Source organism: Pseudorasbora parva, chromosome 21 (genome assembly GCF_024679245.1).
Source record: "Pseudorasbora parva isolate DD20220531a chromosome 21, ASM2467924v1, whole genome shotgun sequence".
Classification (NCBI taxonomy): Eukaryota; Metazoa; Chordata; class Actinopteri; order Cypriniformes; family Gobionidae; genus Pseudorasbora; species Pseudorasbora parva.
In genome coordinates this window covers 27,545,015-27,561,623 of record NC_090192.1, presented here as the reverse complement: position 1 = coordinate 27,561,623, position 16,609 = coordinate 27,545,015, and the positions used below count along the sequence as shown (strand labels likewise).

General features: G+C 39.5%; 2 protein-coding genes across 3 annotated transcripts; one reads left to right on the top strand and one right to left on the bottom strand.

Annotated features, from left to right (window-relative positions):
• On the top strand, positions 1-9,193 carry znf646 (zinc finger protein 646). 2 transcript variants are annotated; one of them, XM_067430493.1, is made up of 5 exons: positions 1-127; positions 746-894; positions 2,645-5,482; positions 5,600-6,673; positions 6,761-9,193. In XM_067430493.1, exons 3-5 carry the CDS (start codon positions 2,859-2,861, stop codon positions 7,659-7,661), a joined length of 4,599 nt encoding a protein of 1,532 aa, XP_067286594.1. In that variant the 5' UTR covers positions 1-127; positions 746-894; positions 2,645-2,858; the 3' UTR covers positions 7,662-9,193. The 2 variants fall into 2 exon arrangements, with proteins under 2 accessions (XP_067286594.1, XP_067286595.1); XM_067430494.1 differs by lacking the exon at positions 746-894 and having other exon boundaries at positions 5-127.
• Positions 9,194-9,373: 180 nt separating this feature from the next.
• On the bottom strand, positions 9,374-15,715 carry si:rp71-1c10.7 (uncharacterized). Its single transcript, XM_067429482.1, has 5 exons — positions 15,290-15,715; positions 13,213-13,317; positions 11,147-11,284; positions 11,002-11,054; positions 9,374-10,914 (listed from the first exon to the last, which is right to left on the bottom strand). The coding sequence occupies exons 1-4, from the start codon at positions 15,372-15,374 to the stop codon at positions 11,014-11,016; spliced, it is 369 nt and encodes a 122-aa protein (XP_067285583.1). The 5' UTR covers positions 15,375-15,715; the 3' UTR covers positions 9,374-10,914; positions 11,002-11,013.
• Between the last annotated feature and the right edge of the window lie 894 nt (positions 15,716-16,609).

Here is a 16,609-nt window from a genome sequence, read left to right as displayed (position 1 = left end):
CACTCTCCACCTGGGGAATGTCTACAACATTAACTGATTAAAAAAAAAAAAAAAATTATTAAAAAGCATTCATCTCTCTGCTCTTTTGGTATTCTTACTTAAGAGTTTCTGCGGACTACAGTGGATGGTAAGCGGGATAGAATGGGGTGGGGAGAACCTGTGGGAGGGGAAATTATGCATGCTGCTCACTTTGGATGTTCAGTTGTTTTGTGCAAGTTACATAACAAAAAAATGCGAATTTCCTATGGGTCTTATAATGTGTAACTGGCTAAACTGTTTTTTTTTTGCAATGACTTTTATTGTAACAGTTGCCAAATACATTTGAATTGAACATTTTTAATAATGCAAGCTGTCAATGGCAACATTAAATAATGAGCAGACGAAAGGAAACGGTTCATGTTAAAGGTAGAGCAAATTTCAGAAGTTATGATAGCTGATTTATATATTTACCATTGCTTTATACACATAAAGTTTCATGAAAGGCAATTGCTGTGATTGCATTTATTTATTTTTAAGTACAAAAACAAAGCATTCTTAATTTCTTAGTCATGTATGATCATAAGTAGGCTACAGTTTTGTGACTAAACTTGATTTTAGGCCATGGTATTAAACGATTTCACGAAATGACGTAGTATATATAAAATAAACGATTATTTACTATTTTAAAAATGAATATAAAGGACAACAGCTCTTAAGAGGAAAACATACGGACTTTTTTCACTGATGCACATTTCCTGTTCCCTAGCAACAAAAGCAGGAAGTGAGTCGAGTGGGATGGGGAGAGACAATTGTTAGAAAAGGGGGGACGAACACGCCCGTCCTGAAACTAAAATAAAGTGGACGGAGTACCAACATTATACGCACCAACACCACATACGGAGACCTCAACAATCAGTATGTATACTCGTAACGTATTTTTGTGCAGTATCGGTTGGCTAGATTTAGCCGCAGTTTCTAGCCGCCAATTGCTAACAAGCTCGCAATGGTATGGGATGCTACCGCCTCTCCCTAAAATATATTTTATTCCGCTGTTCTCAGCGTTTTGTCTAATATATTAAACCAGACCACTACTAGATGATTATTACAACGATTGATTAATACACTGTCAAGATTGTGCTTGTGTAGCTAGCTGTTAAGCTAATGTACTGGAGAAGTGTTTACTGTGTCAATAGAGCTCCATTGTGTGAGACAGCCTGTCACTTAACTAACTGCTGTAGCCCGTTAGTTGATCCTTCATGCTGTCGGACCCCTCGTTATTTTGTGGAATAATGTTATCTTTTAAAATTAGACCTACTATTAGAATACAAACTAGAACTCTGATTAACTAACGGATTCATGATGGATGGTAAACATGTTTTAATTGATATAGAAACCTTTGTATGTACTTTATATAACATCTCAAGTTGGTTGAATTGTTGCTTGTATTACAAAAATCCGGTGTTTTTGCCTGTTTTATGTTTAATGGATACTTATTATATTAAACGCATAACATTTTGAAATGAAAAGTCATTATTATCCTAACGTTAGAGCCATATGAAATCCGTTTTATGTTGTCTTAATTCTGTTGTTTAACTGTTTTCCATTAAACAATTTAATAATAATAACAAAGTTTAACAATAATAGGACCTTATGAAATCTGTTTTATTTATTTAAAAAAAAACTAATTGAATGTTATCTTTTTTTACTGGATTCTTTAATACACATCTATCAGAAACTCTGGAAATCAAATTCTGTCAGAATTTCTTTTGAGTATGTGACGATGAAGTTACACATCTCATTCACACTTCATATTTAAACAGCATTTTCTTCGCGGTTTAATCACAAACATCTCATGGGCTCTTCAACTCGTGTCCTGGAGGGCCATTGTCCAGCAGAGTTTAGCTCTAACCCTAATTAAGCACATCAAGCTAATCAAGGTCTTCAAGGATTATTAGAAAGTTACAGGAAGGTGAGTTTGTTAGGGGTTGAGAACCTAAACTCTGTAGGACTGGATTGGGGCCCTCCAAGACCGGTGTTTACGAGCCTTGCTCTAATCATGGTCACTATGTGGTTTGACTTAATTATTTCTACAGCCGTACTTTTGTTTTATTAATTAAGTTGATAATTATTTCAATTTGCCAATGTGCTTGACATTACACAATTTTACCAATGTTTTTCGCATCACCGAAATCTTAGGGTCCTATTTACTCAACCTCATGACATTCCAAACAAGTAGGAAAGACTTTCTCCTAAAAGCATCAAAAAATGACAACTCGGGCAGAATGACAGCTTAAGTCAACATTTACTTTCATTACATTTTCAGTCCTTACAATAAAAGTGAATGTTTATAGACTGTCACATATAAATAAAGTAAATCATATGGGTTTTGAAAGAACGCGGATGTAAATAATATTTAATTTCTGCATGAAATTTCCCTATAAATCAGTGCAGTGTTTTATTGTACAGTAATGTTAAAATACTTAATTTTGTTTAATTACGATTTGTTTTATATAATGACTCATTGGTTTTGTAAACTCTGAGCTTTTGTCACGTTAAAGAGAGCAATGGTAATGTTTGCTTTTTATCATTGATTTTTTTGTTTTTTGTTACGCAACTGCCTTGTGTGAACTAAATCGTAAATAATGTATGGTTTTTCCTGTTACAGATTTCATTCAGTGCCTGCACCTTTGACCATCCTCCCAATGATATTTTTTCCAATGGAATGGAACAGAATGTATTCCCATCTACTTTTTTAAATGTTGCCTTCACGTGCAGGCCTCACCGAACAAGCCATTTTGATAATAGTGAGGACAGGTGTGTCCCTCACACTTATTCAAACTGGCTCTTATTGACATTTCTTATCATTATACCATAACATTATGGATATGCAAGAGCCAGGCATGCCCAGTCTTTTGGAGCATACAGACACTTTTCATCAGTTTGACGAGGAACGCAAGTTCAAATGTGAGGAATGTGGACGAGGCTACAGGCATGCTGGCAGCTTGGCTAACCACAGAAAAACACACAAGGTTGGCTCTTTTCAGTGTCATATATGCTCCAGAAAGCTCTCCAATGCATTGGCTCTCAAAAGCCACCTGCGTATCCACACATCTAGAAAGAAATATTCTTGCACAGAATGTGGAAAGGCTTTTCGTCTGGCAACTCAGCTGGTCACTCATCAAAAAGTCCATCGCAATAAAGAGTCTCACGTCAGGACGAACAATGTTGCAAAAAGTCATGTTGAAAGTGGTTTTAAAGAGGAAGAGTTGCTGCATCTAGATGATGTGGATTTTGACATTATGCCAGATTTGCAGCCAGACATGAAGCTGAATATTGCCCCAGTGAGCAGCCTTTGTAATGACCTGACGTCAGAACACATTTCAAACTCCACCCCAGAAAGTGATACAGCAGCAGAAGATGATGCTGGAGACAGGCCTTTTAAATGTGACTTGTGTGACAAGACATACAGACATCATGGCAGCCTCATAAATCATAAGAAAACTCACCAAATGGGAGTCTTTGAGTGTCTAGTCTGTTTCAAACAGTTCAACAATCTCGCTGCCCTTAATAGTCACCAGCGAACCCATAGTAAAACCCGAGGTCGTCTCAGTGCACAGAACTCAAAAGCTGCCCTCACAGACTGCAAGCAAGAACTTGCTCCTCATGTTATCCCACATAATGGTGATGCTAATATACATTTTTGTCACCTTTGTCAGGTTACTTTTACTAATGATGATGAGTTTCAAAATCACATTCTGTTGCACAACTCCTCTTCTGTTTCATTTGAGCTCCCTACCAATTTGTCAGAGGAGCACAATTTCTCATACAATGATAGTGTTACTCATTCCCCAGAGTCTAATCCTTATCCCCCCACTAGTGACACTCCACCATTGCCTCCGTTACTCAATAAAGTTGTTGATTATGACCAATCAGATGGGCTAATGGAAAATGGTGATGTGTATCTACCCAACTCTTTGGATGATAATTCATTATCTCTACATGCTCAGGGACAGCCAATGGCCCTACCATCAGGGGACCTCAACCCTGATTGTTCAACACAATGTCCTGATAACATCAAAGTAGAAGATGATGACGGTTCTGATCGCCGCTTCAAGTGCAACGTCTGTGGCAAAAGTTACAGGCATGCAGGCAGTCTTATAAATCACAAACGATCCCATCAAACAGGGATCTTTCAGTGTTCCATCTGCCGCAAGAACTACCCACATTTGGCAGCTCTTCGAAGCCACCTTCGGATTCATAAGGGAAGACCCACATCTTTGCCTGCTAGTTCTGAGGGTGACTGGCTTTCCTCAGAGCCTTTAACACATGAGAACCAACAGGGCTGCTTCTCATCACATGAGGGAGATGTAAGTGGAATATTAGGCCTTCCTCAGGACTTAGTTGACTCTGCGCAGCATGAATCTGACGAGGAGTATGTGAACGAGACAAATGCTACTGAATTTCATGAGCAGTTTGACAATTCCTTCCCAGATGAGCACCTACCTCAGGACGAACAGCTCATGGAGAGGCACATGTGTGCAGACTGCGGTAAGACATTTACTGATATTGCAGGAATCAAGTCACACATGTGTCCGCTCCTGAATCAGCAGTATCAGACCATGACGAACGACTCATCCGGTCACATGGACTTTCACAACACAAAGCATCAACATTTCTTAGGAGAGTCAGGCGAGGATATTGGTTTTGAGGCACACAATGGCAGTACAGCGGAGGGCTATTTTAGACAGCAGGCCTTCCATGACAACATTCATGGTCAAATGAGTGAGAGCGAAGATCAAGCTGAGTGTGACAACGGTGAAGAGGAGGATGATGGAGAGATGTATCAGTGCTCTGTTTGTGGGAATCCCTATACTAGCATGCGTGCACTGCGAAGCCATCTCAAAAGTCACACTCAAACTCATGCCGGACCTTCAGCATCCGGCCCATCATCTGTCTCTTCTCTGGAGGTCAAGAGAGATGAACAGAGTGAAAATCAGCAGAGTGAATGCAGTTTGATTATCTGCAGCACATGTGGAGAGAGTTTTATAAAGAAACAGGACCTACAAGCCCACCAACTCTTGCATAGCAATATAGAAGGTAATCCGCCAGAGCCATTTGTAACAGACCACCAGAATGAGCTCAAACCAAAAGTGGAAATGGAAGGTATTATTTGTGGGAAATGTGGCATAAGCTGCAGCGATCTTTATCACCTCAATAACCACAACTGCACGGGTCAACAAGATGGACAAGTGGAAGAGAAATGTGCGGAGAAACCGCTTCTTAGAAATGCATTTCAACAAGAACTTTTACAGGAGGGTCCACATGATGGAGAACGACAGTACAAGTGTGACCAATGCGGTCGTTCATACAGACATGCTGGATCTTTGCTCAATCATAAGAAGTCTCACAAAACTGGAGTGTTTCGCTGCTTTGTTTGCCAAAAGCGTTTTTATAATTTGTTGGCCCTCAAGAATCACCAGAGGACACACTTTGATGTTAAAAAGTAGGTATTTAAAATTGCAAATTTCAGAATTTGATTGCTTCATCATATTTCATCTCATTGTTTAATAGCCAAGTTCTTATTTATCTGATTTTTTTTTTTCCCCTCTTTCTTTACCAGGCATACTTGCTCAGAATGTGGGAAAGCATTCAAAATCTATAAACAACTATTGAACCACCAGAGGGTACATCAGGAAAACAAGGCTAAGATTGAAGAGCTCAACAAACAAATTCAGACACTCATGCAGATGAGTGGAAATGCCTCAGGGAGTGGAATGCAGGCACTTAATTTCAGCAGAAAGAGAATGAGCAGACGCCGTAAGCAACGGCAGACCTCTAACAGTGATCAGTCTAGCCAAGAAAAGAAGGGCCAGATGGGAGATCCCAGGGACCCTCGGCCTTTTGTCTGTGATCAATGTGGCCGAAGCTATCGGCATGCAGGAAGCTTGGTCAACCACAAAAACTCCCACAAGACAGGTGAATATTACTGTGCTTTGTGCAACAACACTTACTCTAACCAGCTAGCAATGAAGAACCATTTAAGAATACACTTTGCTGTCAAAAGATACCGCTGCCAAGAATGTGGAAAGGCCTTCAGAGGAAACAAACAGTTACTCAACCACACATGTTCGACCACTAAAAGAAATGCAGCAGCAAGAGGAAAGGTCAAGGGCCACAAAAAAGAAAAGGCTTTAAAATGCAAGAATTGCCGTCTTGTATTTCCAGATCTTGATCTACTTGAAGGACACACCTGTAGCAAAGAGGCTATCCCTAATTCTGTCCCCCCAGACAGTACGGCCCGAGAAAAAGAGGAACGGCCTTTCAAGTGTAACATTTGCAGTCGAAGTTACCGTCATGCCGGTAGCTTGTTGAACCATAAGAACACACACAAAACGGGCCATTTCACCTGCTCCTTCTGTGCGAAGCCTTTTTCCAATCCCATGGCTTTGCGAAACCACACACGCATTCACACGCAGAAGAAAAAGTATGTCTGTCCTACTTGTGGCAAAGCTTTCCGTCTCTCCAGTATCCTGTACAACCATCAAAAAATCCATGCACGGGGAGTAACTCATTACAGCTGCCAAACCTGTGGCAAAAGATTCCAGGGAAAGTCTGGGCTAAAGAGACATCGCTGTTACCGAAACGGAAATCCGAACTCTACTGTAAATCAAGATGGTGTGGACAAATGCTATACGTGAGTCCTATTTTTATTTGAACACCTATCACTTTCTGTCCTTCATAATTTCATTGTATCTGATGCAAGTATTGTCCTTTGTTACAGATGTGATCAATGCGGACGCTCTTATAGACACGCCGGTTCCCTTCTTAACCACAAGAAGACTCATTCTGCTGACCTCCTACACTGCACTCTCTGCCTCAAAACATTCACAGATCCTCTGGATTTAAAGAGCCACTCTCAAATGGCTCGCCACTGCTGCCCAGATTGCGGGAAAACCTTCTGTGAGTTTTCACACATGCAGAGCCACATGGAGGTGCATAGTAAGGGACTTCCCTATTACTGCAACATATGTCAACAGAACTTTCCTAACCTTGAAAGTTTTCAGCAGCACCAGGAGCTCCACGGCAGCTTACAGGGGCAGTCACACCATGGGCATGGTATGCAGATGCAGCAGGATTTAGACTGGGACTCTACACTGGACCAGCAGATAGGAATTCAGAGCCTTCCTAAGATCGATTCAGCTTTCAGCCGAGTGCACGGATTCCCTGAGCCGCAAGACCAGCAGGAAAGTAGTGAGGAATACGGCAAGGAGGAGAAGAGTCATGTGTGTGAGCATTGTGGGCGCACTTATCGCCATGCTGGTTCGCTGCTCAACCACAAGAACAGCCACAAGACCGGCTCCTTTTTTTGCTCTGTCTGCCAAAAGGAGTTCACCAATCTCATGGCACTGAAGAATCACCGGCGCATTCACACAGAACCCAAACGTTATCAGTGCCTGGAGTGTGGCAAGGCCTTCCGGGTCTCCACACAGCTTATCTGCCACAGGCGCATCCACACCAAAGAGAAGCCCTTCTCTTGCCTCCTTTGCGACAAGCGTTTCTCTAGCAAGTCCAACCTCCGACACCATCAGAAGATGCATCAGAATACCCAACAGACCTACGAGCCCTCCTTTAATATGGATGATAATGCATTAATGGGACTGGGTGTGGACCCTTTCCTCTGAGGCCACACTTCAGTATTGCCACTCCCAAGGGAAGATTTCAAAACAATATTCTATTACAAGAGAAAGACTCTCTCCACCCAAGGCCTAATGCCAATAATCGTACAACATCAGGTTTCCTGCTGTGCTTGTCCAGATGGTGTCGCATACAGATGCTAATCTCGATGAGGCTTGCATCCTTTACTGTTGTTTTTAAATATTGTTCTTTAAAGGATTCTTAAGACTGGCATTGATAAGATACTACCTCTGGTAGGGACAGTAATACTGTAGACATTTTAGAATAAGTGACAGTGCCTGTCAGAGACCATTTTAGACTTATTTTATTTGTTTTGTGTTCCCACACAGTGCACAAATTGTATGGTACTATGATAGATCTCAGACGGAGAGCTTGGATGAGTATTTCTGTCCAAGCTCTCACACAGTGCTGCCTTCAAGAGTCCGACCGATTATTTGGCATAATCGGATGGGGAATGGAATAAGGTGTTTTTGTTTTTTTTATTATTATTGAAAAAAAGGGTATTATGGGGATGTAAAAGGATACATGCTATCCTTCTCGTAATGTTTGTATTAAGTGCTTCCGTTTTTTCAGGTTATCGTACTACACATGGTGGATGCGCTAATATCACTTCGTCTCATTAAGACCAACGTACACATGTTCCTGCAGTTTCATAATGACTGACAATGGTAAAGCTGTTAAATAGCGAGCTACCCTAAGGCCTGTCCTGTAGAAAATCTCAAAGATATTTATTTATTTAAAAACAACTATTTATACCGTAAGCATATTTCTTGTCTTTATTACTGTTAAATGTGGTACACATTATGCATGGTATTAAATGTGATAAATGCTAGATTGGTTGAGTACGTAGGTATTTTAGATAATGGTTGTAAACACTTCAAATACCTCTTTAAAAGCATTCACAACAGCGTATTTAAAAGAACAACATATTTCAGTTTTCTTAGCACATACTTTTCTAGTAAATGTTTTATGAAGTAGAACTTCACAAGATTTTGGAGCACAAAAAAATTAATAATCCCCCCCCATAAATCATGATCGGTCGGGCTCTATTAGGGCAGGAATTCAGACTAAACATTTTGCTACTTATTTCTTTTTTAAATGCTCAGGTCTCACAACTTACTAGACGCAATGTAAGAAAATGCATTTAGCTTGATGCTTCTGGCATCAAGGCTTCTATGTCTGTCTTTAATGCCAGATTGAATTTCATTGTGCCATTTCATATCGCCACCCTACTTGGATCAAAATTATTTGTAAGATGGTTTCCTTTTATGCCTATAGATCAGTGCTGACTGATTATTTAAGAGTAGGAGTTGCAAACCTTCATGTATTAATGGCTTTGTTAGAGTTGACAATTGAGACTTCTTGTAATCAGATGCATATATCTTAAATATAAATTATTTATTTTTGTTCACATGATCAATGTTTCTCTTTCTCAAGTAGGGACCTTAATAAGCAGATGTTTATTTGTAGGTGTTCATGCCCTCACTTTCTTGAACTGAATAAAAACAATATAACAGTTTTTGTGCCTTGACTTTATCTTTGTGAACCCTGCAGTTACAGTGCATTGCATGATTGTTAGAAAGTCAAGTTCTGCTTTTATATGGTCACTTAAAAGTGTAAAGACTGAATTATAATAATTAGATACTTAAAAGGACACACTTTGGTGAAAAGAAAATTTCAACACATTAATGCATTAGTTCTCTTTATTGCATAGTTTCTGCAGTCTGGAGTAATTGTGAATAAGTAAAGGCACGTATACACAACCAACTTCGCTCAAGACTGACAGCGCCGTGCATGCTTCACAGATTTATGTTTATCAAGACTCTGGACTAGTTTCTTGCCCTTGTTTTCACAGACAAGGTTTAAGCTTAGACTAGTCCTATATTAAAACGCATGTTTGGACTGTTTTAACTGAAAGCAACTTGCACTGATCTTAAAATATGTCAGTGCGATTGTTTTGTCTCGAGATGCACACCATGCTGTTTTTTCTTAGGCATGTTTATAAAAGCTACTTAAATGTCTTAAGCTATGGCATAATCTAAGCTTTGTCTGTGAAACCAGGCCTGGATGTTCTAGATTTCTGACAAACATGGCAGTGATTCGCAATGAGGTACGTAGTCTTCTTGGGAATTGGGGTGAAAAAAATGTGCTTAGTTTTCCTGGAAACAATGTAACAATGCAAATAAACAATGTCTTTAAAAATATTCATGTTCTTATCAGCGTTGGTGAGATTCACCCCTTTACTCTTGCTAAATGTGCTTGAAGTCGTTCAAACAAGTTACTTTCTCCTTAGCATCTGCTATATATAAATATATACATTTCTATTACATTTCAATGCCCATTGCTAGCTATTCACCTAAACTTGGTGATTTTATCCTTTAGTAATGTTTTACTAAGATGAATTGATTAGACATTAGATATTAAATGTATTGAGATACAAGTGTAAATATCGCTCTAAACTATCTAATCTCGTATGCGCATTAAGGCAGGAAGATTGAATCTGACACCTGCGGCTCTTAGAAAGTCTGTTAATGTCAGTTGGCGACTCGTCTCTTTCAGGCAATCAGCTGCTGGAGTCTTTGCTGGTCTTCAGTGTCCCCACATCTCCAGAATGTTCATCAATGCCATAAACAGGCTGCTGTGCTGAGCCAGTCGGTGCCAACATTGTTGCACAAAGGGCTACATCTATACAGTGCGTAGTATTCCAACACTATAAAAATAGATAAACTGTACAAACGTTGATTACAAATACATTCAAATGGCTATGTGCCATACTAAATCTGTTAGGAGGCATAATTGTGTAAAAAGGATCATATTTGACTAGTGCTACTACATTAAACAGGTTATTTGTGTTTATCGTGTACACAAATCTATCTAACAATGGATATTCAAGTGGGTGCAACATTAATGGCCTGCAAAATCAGTGTAACACGACCTGTTGCTGAAGCATTTTAAGGGTTCCAACAAAGGAATATAAAATATGCTGTCCATAGGGTGTCACTTAGCACCTAAGGTTTGCAAAACCTTTCTGCACAGTGAACGACAATGTCTCAGTGCAGCATTTGTGCATAACCATTCGCTATGCATGACATAGCCTTCTAATGTAATAAATTAGACAAATCAGATGCTACTCATAGAACACTCTGTGGTTGAGGTACCAGCCAGTGTTTCACCAACTGGAGCATTAATTCACTGGAGTAACAGTCCATTTTCATGCGCTGTCAGCTTGAGTTTCTTGAGCTGCAAACATTTAGAAGATTGAACAAAAATTAATTTTCTTAATGCATTTCAAAGCATACTAAAACACATTGCATTTTCAACTCTCACCTCTAGGAGAACCTATAATTGATAAAGGGGTCCAGTTGTCTCTTCAATCGGATCTGAATTGTGGACAGAAAAAGTTGGGTTAGTTCTGAGTCCTGCACTGAACGAGTGTTTCTGTTACAAAGAGGATGTAATTTTAACATCTCACCACGTAAGGTCCTCTTGGACCTGCGTTTATGTACTAGAACGCCTATGAGCAAGGCTCCGAAAACAACTACGGTTGCCAGGACAGACAAACTGGTGATTGCTGCCACTCTCCAGGAATCTGAAGGCTCTATGGGTGGGCCTTAAAAACACAGGACAATGTTACTGGAAGTCATCCAGCTCTTTAGATCATACAGAAAGAATCTGACCACTCCTTCTCTGTATGTTAGCTTTGACCTATTGCAAAAACCATGTACTTACAATGCATTCTCATGAGTGTTCAAACTCATTTAGTATGGAAGGATGGACCAGTTTACTGATTTGGATATTTGAGTCTTGTTCAGCAAAATGAATTCATCTCTATTCAAGTTATTTCATTAATTTGAGTAGTGTTAAAGGATTAGTTCACTTTAAAATGAAATGTACCCCATGATTTACTTATACCCTCAAGCCATATAGCTCTGGAAACAATTAAGAGACCACTTAACATTTTATTTCTCAATGTTAAGTGGTCTCTGTTTTTCCAGCTCTTTTTCCAGAGCTGTAGGTGTATATGAATTTCTTCTTTCTGATGAACACAGTCAGAATTATATTAATACATATCCTGTTTCCAAGCTTTATAATTGCAGTGAATGGGTCTCAGGAGTTTGAAGCTCAAAAAGTGCATCCATCCATCATAAACTTACTCCACATGGCTCTGGGGGGTTAATAAAGGCATTCTGATGGGTTTGTGTAAGAAAAATATCCATATTTAACACATTAGAAAGTAAAATATCTAGCTAACGCCATACCACCTTCCATATTCAACTTACAAAAACAACCTAACCCATCGATTCGCTTCAGAAGACCTTAATTAATCCTCCGAAGTCATGTGGAATACATTTATGATGGATGGATGCACTTTTTTGATCTTGAAACATGTGAGCCCAGATCACTGCCATTATAAACGGTATAGCGTTATTGCAGAGTAACTTTCACACATGTTGGTGTGAAATAAACAGTTATGGTTGTAGATGTAGAAAATTAAGCTAAAGCGCCAATTTCCTTAACCCGTCCTCATAATCCTATCACTCCACGCATTAAACAGGTTAAAGGCCCAGTGAACCGGAAGTGCCAAGTGACCTTTCTTCAGTGCTGTGACGTATTTCCAAGTAAAACTGAATATTGAACAGAGGGCAGGGGTTTTACCTCAGCACTCCTCCTCTCCATATCATGCTCATAGCAGACTAACGGTTGGAAGGGTTTGGTTAAGCATTTTCAAACCTAAGCCGTCAAACTGCCGTCATCTGATAGGAAGGCCATTTCAAGACCGGAAGTTACTTTTCAGATTTTGATTAAAGATTACCGTGGCAAACTATTTTTTTTCTGTGTATTAACTTGCACGGATTAATAGTTCACCCTGAGTCCTTTAATATGTGCTAACAAAGTTAATAGGGTCACTTTTGATTTCATGACGACTTTAAGCTCCATCCTTGAGCTCCAGATGCTTCAAGTAGGTCTCTGCAGGTTAGTAATAGGAGTTACCAGATCAGTAGGCAAGGCCATAAACAGAGGGGCGTTTTCCACTGTGTTACCTGATTTGCCCACGTCACAGTGCGGGTAGGGTTTAGGGGCGGTGTCTAGTGAAGGATATAATTTTCATTGCGTGATTTATAAACACCCATCAGTTTGAAAACACTCACAAATTTAGAAACGCCCACTTTTGTTCCGCAGAGACCCCATACTCAGATGCTCTACAGCGAGCACTACTTGTCTCCACCTCGTGTTGCACACTTGTTATAAATCTTGGAAACATCAGGATATTTATAACTCCAATTGTGTTCATCAGAAAGAAGTCATACAAGACTTGAGAGTGAGTAAATTATGGGGTAATTTTCATTTTAAAGTGAACTAATCCTTTAAATTATAATATTTTAAATATTAACGATGGGGAGATCGGGCCTTATTACCAACTTGGATCTTTGAATCACTTGAGCAGATTTGAAGTAAAATGTCACATGCACAGTCTTTGATCATTTTAGGGAAATCATAATGTAACCAAATATAATACATGCTATCCATGATACTCACATGTGTCACATGATGGAGTTTTTGGGTACTGTTTGCATGTAGAACAAGGTACACATACTGCAACATCTCTATTCCAGAATTCTGATTTATTACAGAGGGCTGAACCTGACAAAAAGGAAACAAAGAAGCATGCACAAAAAGATGTCAGTGGTAGCCTCCACATTACAGTAAAATGGCAAACAACTCTGCACAGGTTTCCTGATAACTGTGAGCGGCTTTGGGGTTTGCATATGGTTAAAATATGATGGTTTACGACTGAATAAGATCCAAGAGCTTTCTTTGCTCAGCCTCTTTTTCAAATGAAATGAGATGGGAAATTCCGTTCAAGTGATGTGGTGGTGCACTCGCGGGGAAACGATATTACTCATGCTCTGTGTGCGTAAGCAAGTCTAAGCTGGCGGCCAGACTATGATGCGGCCCCTGAGAGTGCATGCAAAGTGTCCCACTGCGAGAACTGAGGACATGGAAAAGTGACTTTTAAGAGAACTAATTGGTTGGTGTGTCATCAGTGAGATGTGCAGGGCTGGAGTTCGTATTGTGCACATGCTTGTAATCAGGGGAGGTAGGGCTACATAAGGGAACATGCGGTGAGACAGGTAGCCTACCACAGTCTTTTGTGAAAAACCTACAGCTGCATGCGGTCTATAGGCTTAGATGATAAACATCTGCGAGCTATCAACTGCTGCAGTACTATGTGACGTGGCTTTGAGATTCTATTGAAGACCTTTGACATCTTGGTGTCAATTCCTTGTGAAGTGAAATGATCACTGCCATCAAATGTAAATGATTGGCATGAGCAAAAACTACCTATTGAATGCAAATCTTTTTTTGAGATGTCGTGGGACATAACAGTGAACTGCTCATTGTTGATTTATAATCTGACATTGACAGATGGAGACTTTAAGGATGTATGACTCATCAACTGTTTCAAGTACATAATGCAGATATATATCTTTGTCATGCATTCAAGCACACACATTTGCACGATTAAAAAAAACAGTGTAGGACAATGAATTGAACTTCTTCAGTGCATTCTTATCTGATGGTTGAGGTTGAGAATGTGGGCTGATCATATACAGATAAAGGTCATGAAAAATAAGCATAGTGAAATCATGGTCCTATATTACAACTGCACGCTTTAGAAATAGAAGAATATGTTTTTATCATGCACACACAAGCAACTTGAATTTCAGCTCTTAGCCTTTGAAAAGGACCCCCATTGTCAAAGTTAGTATTTGAAGGCCCCCTTACACAGGCTTGGGTTATTCCTCTTGTTCTTCGGCTGAGATGAAATAAACATTTGTCGGTTTGGTTTTCTGAGTTTGTATACTGGTGGTGAGCTCAGCATGTGTAAATCCCTGAATGTATTCATATAATTCATATTTTATTTGGTAAATCATTATGAGGATACCTTGAGGGCACCTTAAAAGTCCTATTGGACCTCTGCCCCAGTAGAGAATACTGCAGTTTATTGATCTACGCATGTTTTGATGTGCATGATTAAAACCATAAGACTTTAAATCTAATTTCCTCGTTATAATTAAATGTTGTGACTTGACATGAAGCAGTTTAATGATGGCATTAAATCACTGCTTAACTGAAGCCACTGAATATAACAAGAACATGGGCACTTTCCAAGGCATTGCCTAATAGTAGACAATGCAATTTTTTCCCCCTTTCCTGCAAGTGTTTTTACAATTAAAACAGTTCCAGCAGTAACATACACATGCCAAAGTAACAAAGACACTACACGCCTCATGTTCCTCATGGAAAGCTGAAGCCTCTTATGTTGCACTGTTCTCAGCTGGGCACAATACAACCCATGGAGCGGGTGGGAGTGAAATAAGAGCATTGGAATGCGGAACCGGTGGGAACTGTAACTGGTAAAGGAAGCTATTACGAATGAGGCAGTTCATCGTCATTAACTCCACTGACTCCACGTCTTTCCATGTTTATAGCAAGAGAACAAATCAGACACATTTTGGAACTTTCTTCGGCCACAGAAAATCCATGAGAAGTCATACACACGATTATATCATTAAGGTATTATTAAGCAAGTAAATGTGAATATCCTTACTTGTATCCGCGTTTATTCCATTAATAAGCGTGGCGACCAATAAAGTAATCCAATAGACGCAACGCAGTATAGCACCGGAATCCATTGAGCTTTATATATATTGAAATCCCACAGCGATTTCAAAAGATTAAAAGCCACAAATGGGTTTCTAGCATAGCAAAATCAGCTCGTGTGAATGAACCACCCCAAACTTTCAGTCTTGTTTTAATAGCGCCCACGCCCACGCGTTGGGTTCAACTCCTCTATGAGTCATTTCCTATGTACTGTACTGAGATTCTGTGGCTGTGTCTCCAGAATCCTGTGGGCTGCCTTTGTAGACAGCGTTTAGGGCATCCGTGTGAATTGAAATTAGGGTTGAGAACCGACAACATTACCAAGAATGCATTAGAGAAATAATTACTGAGAAAATATTTGATATGATCATGACTTTCGGTTTGTATTCCACGTGAAATATTCATCAAGTTAGGACCTACAGACATTTCACGACATGTTGTGCCTGTATGGCACAAAGCCTGTTTCACGCGCATTGCTTGCTTGACCATGAGTCAGTGCGTCGGATTCCCAAACGAATGACGCCGAGTCGATTCTTTTTAGAGAATCAAAAACATCTAGCGCAAAAGATCAGTTTTACCGTAGGTCTTACACCGCAAATGATTCAATTGTCTAGAGTCAAAAACATTGATTAAATCATTTACTACGAATGAATAATAAGAGTTAATACAATGTTACAGTAACATGATGGCATCGAACGTATTAATACGACTTGCAAAACATCCCTCAAACGTATAAAAAAATAATTGTTCGTGAACAATATAATCGTCAATTTAAGTTATGAACATATTGTACGTTCAAAGTTGTTCTCAAAACGTTATTAGCACAAAACATTATCGTTAATATTAAGATTAGCAAAACGTCTATATTTTTGTTTGCTGGTTAACAGTTAGGCAGCTTGCAAGATTTTGAAACACGGCCACTGATTCTCTGTATTCGCAGCATGACACCACTATTTTTTTTAACAGTGTATGAGCACGACGCACATCAGCTGCGAGTAGGAACCCGTCAGTGTGTCGGTAGAGACGCACAACAGAGCATTTTCTGTGAGAAGAGTTTCGGTTTTACTTTTCAAAAGGTACATTTACGTGAAAAAGTAACCACTTCTCTATAAATAGGAAGCCGTCATAATATTGGTGATCTGACGTAAATAGTTGGTGTCAGACCTACCAGCGCAAACATTTTAAAGGAATTAACGTTTAAACGAAGACAGTATAATGTGAAAAATAAGTAGGCTACTTTCTGTGAAAGCACACACGAGACCCCGTC